The 8266-nt window shown below is 43.7% G+C and overlaps 1 protein-coding gene and 1 non-coding gene across 2 annotated transcripts; both read left to right on the top strand.

Annotated features, from left to right (window-relative positions):
- Window positions 1-769: 769 nt before the first annotated feature.
- V1514DRAFT_355962 (uncharacterized protein) lies at window positions 770-1947 on the top strand (the record flags this gene model as incomplete). The annotated part of the gene is made up of 1 exon (XM_066929639.1): window positions 770-1947. The coding sequence occupies one exon, from the start codon at window positions 770-772 to the stop codon at window positions 1745-1747; it is 978 nt and encodes a 325-aa protein (XP_066780503.1). The 3' UTR covers window positions 1748-1947.
- Window positions 1948-7989: 6042 nt separating this feature from the next.
- V1514DRAFT_t135 lies at window positions 7990-8061 on the top strand. The gene has a single exon. It is a non-coding gene; the product is annotated as a tRNA-His (tRNA).
- The last annotated feature ends 205 nt before the right edge of the window (window positions 8062-8266 follow it).

Raw genomic sequence — 8266 nt, 5'->3', positions numbered from 1 at the left:
ACGCAGGTACCCATCCCAAAGCGATCCAGCACAGGACGTTAGATGGTTTCAGGATCTGTTTACACGCGCCGCAGCGGCACTCGTCTGCGATTAATTGTGATCATTTTGTGTTTTCATTATAATATTTAAAATAAAATAAAAAAAAAAAAAAAAAAATATTAGATAGATAGATAGCCAATAGTTTGAGGAGTCTCTGGGTTCTGTGGGTATCCATTGTCCTACCTGTTTATTCCTTGTCATGCTTATTGCTCTTTTTGTTTTCTTTTTCCTCTTTTCATATTACTTTTACGCTGTGTTATACTTATTTCCTCTACTTTCTTACATGCCTAAATGGTTGATGTTCAATATTTATTTATAAAATAATATAAATCGGGGTGCTATATGGCTCCTTTTTAATAAAATTAAAAAAAGAGGTATCCAAATTTATCCTAATAAATCTTTCCTCTGCGACAGTGGTGCGCCCTCCAGGGTGCTCTGGCCAGGGATGGACTCCTGTGGAGAAGTGGGCCCTCCGGGCCCAAACAACCAAAATGGGGCTGCGAGCTCTATTTAAAGCAGGCCTTTATACGCTTAGGTAGCTGCTACTTCGCCGCCGGAAGGAGGGAACCACCGCCATGACGAGGCGGCCAGTCAAAATGGTCGCAGGCGTTTTGATCTACGTCTTAAAGCTCGCCACCCGAACACGGTGGTGTATGAGAACGTTCCAGCTCCCATCAGCCAATCTGTCCTTGCAGCCGCTTTTCAGCGCGAGTTCGGTGGCTCTCCTGGCATGTACTCTTTCTCGGCTGGAGGCCGCCATTTCGCCTTCGAGATCGCACTTGACTCGGAAACTGAGCTCAGCACCATCATTGCGACTCCTCTAAAAGTTCTTCCCGCATTGCCCGCCCTCACAGCTCGTTACCTTCCTACAGCTGAAGAGTTGAAAAACTATCAAGTTTTGCGGGTTTCCAACGTTCCTCCATTCGAGGACGCTTCCCGGCTTCGCGATGTTTTGAAGCCTTTGTTTGAGCATTACGGTGAGATTCTCGATATCAAACCGGTTTTCTTCCAAAACTTTACCATTAAAATCAAAACTGGAGAGTATTTGGTGAATTTCAAATTAGCGGATTTAGATAAATCTGTCCCTAATTCTCTCGAGTGCACTGCCCGCAACTCGACTTTTCCTTTAACTGTTTGCCTCGATGGCAAAACCAATTTTGATGAATGCTACTTTTGCCACTCACCCCGACATGTCCGCAGAACTTGTCCGGCGGCACCTCCTTGCCGCTTCTGCCAGTCTAGGGCTCATTTTTGGGTTCGCTGCCCGCAACGCAAGGAGCAGCATCCAAGCGAGGCAAAGCCACAGGCTCACTCCCATGCTCATCGGGAGTTTACCACAGTTTCTCCGCGCCGCCCTCCCCCTCCTGAGACGACAGTCTCTAAACCTCGCTGGAATCTGGGTATCCAAGACTCAAACGTCCAGCGAGCAACAAGCCCTGGACGCATAGAAAGATGGTTCGCCTTTTTTCAGCATTCTCCCTCTCACATCTTCTGCTTATCGGAATGTTCATTTCCCTCTCCAAACCATTCCACCAACTTCCAAGATCACTGGCTCGCCCTTCACCCAGATGAAGGAGCGCTGATAGCGGAGCGGACTAGCATTCTCTGGAAGGCCCATCCTGCCCTAGAATACACTGGCATCTACACACAATATTCCCATAGGGTAATCACTTCACAAACTCACATGGCCGCACGACTCGCCGACTAGATAGAACGTACGTGTCTCCGGACATTGCTGCAGTAGTCCGCAGTGTCCGTTTCATGGCCGCGCCTACGACTACTGTCGGCCGAGCACTATCAACGCATGAGAGCGTGATTACCACCATTGATCTCGCTCAGATCCACACTGGGTCTGGCTATTACGAACTCGCCATCCAATGGTTGGACAATACTTGCTTTAAGGCGCGGGTTCGAGACAAATTAACTAGTCTTATTGGCGAGATATGATCTGCTGACCCCTCACTGGCTTCCTGGGACAAGATAAAATGATCCATTAAGGCTGTTTGCCAAGAGCATGCCAGAGTCATTCACCGCTCCCGCCGTGGTGCGGGATTTCAAACCAGGTAGACACACGGGGCTAACCTAATACAGTCAAGGACCCCGACCAAGGCAGATGTTCCTTTGGGGTCGCCCTCATTACTCCAGCGCACGCGGATAGTTAAACGACAAAGTATCCTAAGACGTTTGGTAAATGATCAAGGGGAGGAATTGTCGAGCCCAGCGGAAATGGGGAAGATTATTCAGTCATTCTACGCAACCTATATGGCCCAAAGACATGTAACTGGAGCCAGTTTGAAAACTTTGTGGCTCCGTCATTCTCTCCTCTCCCAAAACTAGATGCTCACCACAAGCGACTCTGTCAGCTCCATATAGTTTGGACGAGCTGGAAGCAGCAGCAAGGATGATAAATCTGCGCAAAGCACCCGGTCCAGACGGGTTTCCTGTTGAGTTCTATTTGTGTTTTTGGGACCTTCTTGGGCCTATCCTACTCAAAGTCCTGCAGCTCATTACCGATGGTGAACAGCTCCCGCCAAGCCAAAAGGTGTGTCATATTCATCTCATATCAAAAGAGGTGATTTGGGGCAGCTGCACAATTGGCGACAATTTCCCTACTGTGCAGTGACTATAAGATATTTTCTCAAGTTTGGGTTCAACGCCTACGTGAGTTTCTACCCCATTTAATCCATTCAGATCAGACCGGTTTCGTCCCTGGACGATGGATTGGGGACACGATCTCGAATGTTGAACAAGCCATCTTAAATGCAGAAAAGTTTCACAATTCAGCTTTCTACCTGGCGATGATTGATTTTTTAAGGCTTATTATTCGGTATCTCATGAATATCTCCTTAATCTCCTGGAAAGGTTTAATCTTGGCTCACGCGTCATGGGCTTTGTGAGGGCTACGATTTCCGGATTGTATGGGCGAGTACACTACAATGGCTGGCTAACACAAAGATTCGATATTTCCTCTGGGGTGCGTCAAGGGGACCCGCTTGCGCCAATACTGTTCACTATGGCCATAGAACCCCTCTGCCACCGTTTGCGCGCCATATTACCAGGATTGTCTCTTCCTGGATTCCGCCCTCTCCAGGTAGCGGCTTACGCGGACGATGTGTCATTTGTTCTCACTTCGCCTACAGATGCCCGCAAGGCCATGACCGCATTGTCAGAATTTCAAGAACTTGGAGGTGACCGGCTGAACACTGGAAAATCCATGCTTGCATCTTTCGGTAAGGCCGCAGCGCCATACCTTGACCAGATTCATAGTATCACTGGGTTCTCCCTGGTTGGGCCGGTTTTCCGATACCTAGGCGTCAAATTGGGATCTACTGGCTTTTCGGATGAGTGGACTGAAGCACTCAGGGCCGTAACTAAGCGTCTCAGCCAGCTACTTATCTACGACCTTCCTATCCGCACAGCATGCTGGATTGTCAACACGTTTGTTTTCCTTGACCAATTTCACCCCGCACCTCCAGCGATTTTAGACAAGATCCGTAAGGCTGCTGTTGCTAAAATTTGGGGCCGCCGTAAACGGCACTGGGTGCGGGAGTCATGGCTTCATCTGCCAACGGACCGCGGGGGCTTCGGCCTGTGAGATTTTCCTGCCAAGCTCAGTGGCGCACGTGCAGTGTGGATCTACAAACTATGCAGCCCGCTAGAATATTTCTGGCAGGACTGTGTCAGAGCGTGCTTGATCAGGGAAGCTTGCACTCGTCCGGTCTTCATCCCAGGTCCAGGACAAAGCATAATTGCTGGCACAGCACCAGCTTTCATAGACTCCTGGGCCCGCAGCGCTAGTGTCTTGACGGAAAATTACCAGTGGGGGACACGTGTCTCCCATTTGGAAATGGCAATCGGCAGTAGCGGCACTCATCCTGCTACGGGTGCAGTTTAACTTGAGTTACAATGCACATCATACAATCGGTCCGCACGTGGCATAGCCTGCACACATGCCACCAGATTACTTTCTCCTCCCCGAAGGGCACGAGCTCTCGCGGGCTTTCTTCAAACGGACTTACCAGCTCATTACATCGCGTGAACCTCCACTGTGCCCTCAACCGCCGAGAAACAACTCGGAATAGTGGCTCAAGCGCTGGCGTACGGTGGAACGGCTTTATAAGTGGCGACCTCTCGCTGCTGAAGCAGCTCACCTAGTCTCATTAGATCATCTCTCCACATCATCACTTTTCTCACCAGAATGGCTACTCGACCACAACAAGGCCGGGCTGCCAGACCATTCCCAATGTGCATTGTGTCAAGAGGGGCTTGATACTGCAGCCCACCGCATCTATGAATGTCCCTTGGTTGCTACACTGGGACCTATGGTCACCCCAGGAGATTATTTCAGGACCCCTGGAAATTACCCGGGCCAAATTCCATGCTGCCGCTGTCTCGGCCATACAGAATTTGCACCACGCACGTCGGCGTATCCATTTCACGGGGACCCTAGTGAAACTGCGATTACCATTCAGTCTGCTTTGGTTGGAAGCCATTCAAGATAGATAGCCAATAGTTTGAGGAGTCTTTGGGTTCTGTGGGTATCCTTTGTCCTACCTGTTTATTCCTTGTCATGCTTATTGCTCTTTTTGTTTTCTTTTTCCTCTTTTCATATTACTTTTACGCTGTGTTATACTTATTTCCTCTACTTTCTTATATGCCGCCTATATGGTTGATGTTCAATATTTATCTATAGAATAATATAAATCGGGGTGCTATATGGCTCCTTTTTAATAAGATAAAAAAAAAGTATGCAATCAAGATTTTGGCTATGCACATTAATCATCCAGTAAGGATGAGATGCATTCATCTTCCACCTGGTGATAAGACTATAAGAGAACCTTCTTTTGAGCATTGCCTATGGTACATGGATTGTCAACCTGGTTTCAAATATGAGACACAGATTGATTATTTTTTGTCAAGTATCCAACATTTTATCAAACCCCAAGAGGTATGTAAATATTATGATTCTCAACTTTACTCTCCATGGAATCAACTTGTAATTCCTACAGACGAGATAAAGAAATGATGATGGAAAAACATGTGAATATGTTGGATTTAAATTTGAGATCTCGAGAACTATTAGTTTATTCTGATGGCTCCCAGTTTCCTAATACTGGCCTTACTGGGTGTAGCTTTGTGGCATACAGTAAACGAAATCAAATTATAAGGAAAGCATATTCATTAGGTAAAATCATATTGAGACATGGGATGCTGAAATGTTTGGACTTGCAAAAGCATGTACCTGGGCCAAAAAATGGTGTGTTGATCACCAGGTCAAAGCAGTGAGGTTTTACTGTGATAATCAGGGAATTATCATAGGTTTGAATTCAACTTCACAATTCATGGGCAGGCTTTGCACTATGAAATTGCTGAAGCGTTAAAAATTATTATTCAGCGAGGAACTGAGGTCACAATAGAATGGATTCCATCCCATTGTGACCTTGTGGGACATGAAAAAGCTGATAAGTTGGTAAAAGAAGCAGCCAGAAGGACCCCAACCAGACCCATCTACAAGTCTACAAGTCGTTTAAGTATTTAGCCATGCTGAATACCAAAGAAGTCCTTGTAGAATGAAAAAGGAAGGTTAAGTCTTCTGACTGCTACAAAGGTAAACCTCACATGCGATTGAAAAGCATATTTCGACAATCTAAGCAATGGATAACCTGCATTATTTATTGTTCATCTGAGAATTGGACATGGATATTTTAACAGTTATCTGTCTAAAATACCGCAGGATCCTCCCATTGATAGTGATTGTTGGTGTGGCCAAGGTGTGCAAACACATCATATTCTGATTGACTGTCCTCTGATTTCAGTGTAACGCAAATCGGTTTTTGATGAATTCAAAGTTGCTGAAATGCCTACTCTAAAGTGGCTCTTATGGGATCAGGAAGGAATCAAAGTGACATTCAAGTTGATTGAGGTAACTCATTTAGCATCTAGGTCATGGAGAATAAAAGAAGGAATGGCAGTCTCTCATCAGAAGAGTCAAGCCATGTGGGTTCAACAGCTCCAAGGCCGAGGTATTGGTTTTGGTAGCCTGTGGGATCAAGAACCAGTGGATCTGGAGAATTGAATTTAAAGACGTTAATCTTTAAATTCAGGGTCTCGATAGCACTGACAATACTAGATAAAAGGCAAGCAAAGACAAATTATGGAGGGGATCGGATGATACACTTGTGGTTTTTTGTGAGCTTGGAATGTACTTTGTTTTTGTAAACTGTGTGTGCAGTTTTGGCCAAAAGGCTGGTTTTCCTGCACCTCTTTTCCATGTGGGTACCCAAATGGGCACAGTATATTTGGTTCAGTTAGTTTTGTATTCAACCACACAGTACATCATAATTTTATAGTTCTATATGTACTTAAAATAAAGGATTAAAAAAAAAAAAAAAAAAGTCAAGAAATGTTGATACAGCATCTACACAACAATGCAGTAGGATTTGGAGAGTTGTGGGAGCAGGAGATGGAGACGGAGGAGCCGAAATGAGAAGGGGATGAAGAAGAGGAGACAGAAGAAGAGGTGATGAAAATTATTAAGAGAAAGGTCAGTTAAATTTACATTTAACTTGTGGTTTTATTGTGAGAAGGACTGTAATATTTTGTTTTGTCTACTGTGGATATGGGTTTTCGCCGCCACGAAAGGTTTCCCCGAAATGGGCACAGCTGGTTTTAAGATTGATGTACCAACGGAACGATTTGTAAACAAGCGCACATAAGATGTACAGTAAGCTAGCTAGGGTATGAATGGAGGAATGGTTAGGGTAGAATAGTGACTGTATTATAAGAAGAACGTTTTCCCTGTATGCCCAGTTCGTCATCCCAATTAAGACTAACTGGTTTGGCATACAGGCTACGAATCCCCGCACCCTGTTACACGATTGATTTAGGTCTATATTTCAAGGGTAGCAACAATTCAAAGGAAGTTGCTATTACTGGTTATTCAGATGCAGATTTCGCAAATGACATTAATACATCAAAATCTCGTGGCGGTTATTTCTTCAAAATTAATGAATGCCCAATCTCATGGTCAAGTAAAAAACAAAACCTAGTTACTCTCAGTTCAACTGAAGCGAAATTAGTTGCATTAAATGAAGCTGCTCGAGAGGCAATCTGTATCCAAAGATGCATGGAGTCACTACAGTACAAACATCAAACAGTGCTCGATGAAGACAACATGTCTACGATTTGTATCGCAAAAGGTTTGGGATCACGTTCACGTACGAAACATATTCGAACAAAAGAGCGCTATGTCTGTAATGAAGTTGACGCCGGAAGTTTTAAGTTAGAACACCTCAGCACATCAGATATGGTAGCAGACACTCTCACAATGTCTCTCAGTCGTGAAAAAGTTCAACGATTTACTGGAGAAATGAAATTACGCTCCATAAATTGAAAGGAAATGTGAGAATATTGGACTATTCTAGGGTATTATGTTTGTACATACTGTGTACAGTTACTACCGTCCAATTAGAGGGTACAATTTATTTTGCGTGGATTGGGGTTTATACTTGTATTATCGTATATGTTTTTAATTATCGTTGTATCAATACTATACAGTGAGTAATATATACGAATGGCCACCTTCAATATTTCTCAACTAGTTATTGCCAGTGAGTACAGATAGTAGGAACACTAAAGAGAGAAGAACTCGCAATAGGCAAGAGAGGTCTATATATAAAGCAGGGTAAGGTGTCGTAGCCCCGGCTACCGTTACAAATTGTTTGTCACGGTTTTTTTTTTTTTTTTTTTTTAAGACTTCATATATTATATCCATCTAAAGAAAACAATTATACAGGAAAATACTTTTGCAAGTATACAAAAACCTGTTTGAAGAAAATCAGGACACTATAGGCTTAAACTAAATTTACAATAACAAATATTTCTTTTATCACGTGATAATCATGTGACTGCAAAAAAGTTAAATTGACCTTTTTTTTAAAAATTTTATGAGCCGTTGTAGTATAGTGGTCAGTACAGCTCGTTGTGGCCGAGCAGACCTCAGTTCGATTCTGGGCAACGGCATATATTTTTGATTTATTTTTTAGTGTAAATAATTAATTTTTTTTGAAGTTAATTACTGTTGGAGTATAGATTTACTTGAAACTTGTTGGAGTACATCCTCGGAGATGCTCGACAACTTCGTCTTAATGTTGTCAATAGACGGAGATTTTCTCATTATGATAAAATTGCTTTATTGAATTATGTTTTTACTCATCAGTTTTTAAAT

The sequence above is a fragment of the Lipomyces japonicus genome (genome assembly GCF_038497905.1).
Source record: "Lipomyces japonicus strain CBS 7319 unplaced genomic scaffold V1514scaffold_126, whole genome shotgun sequence".
Lineage (NCBI taxonomy): Eukaryota > Fungi > Ascomycota > Lipomycetes > Lipomycetales > Lipomycetaceae > Lipomyces > Lipomyces japonicus.
Note: the sequence above shows the minus strand (reverse complement) of the source record. Positions and strands in the feature narration are given on the sequence as shown.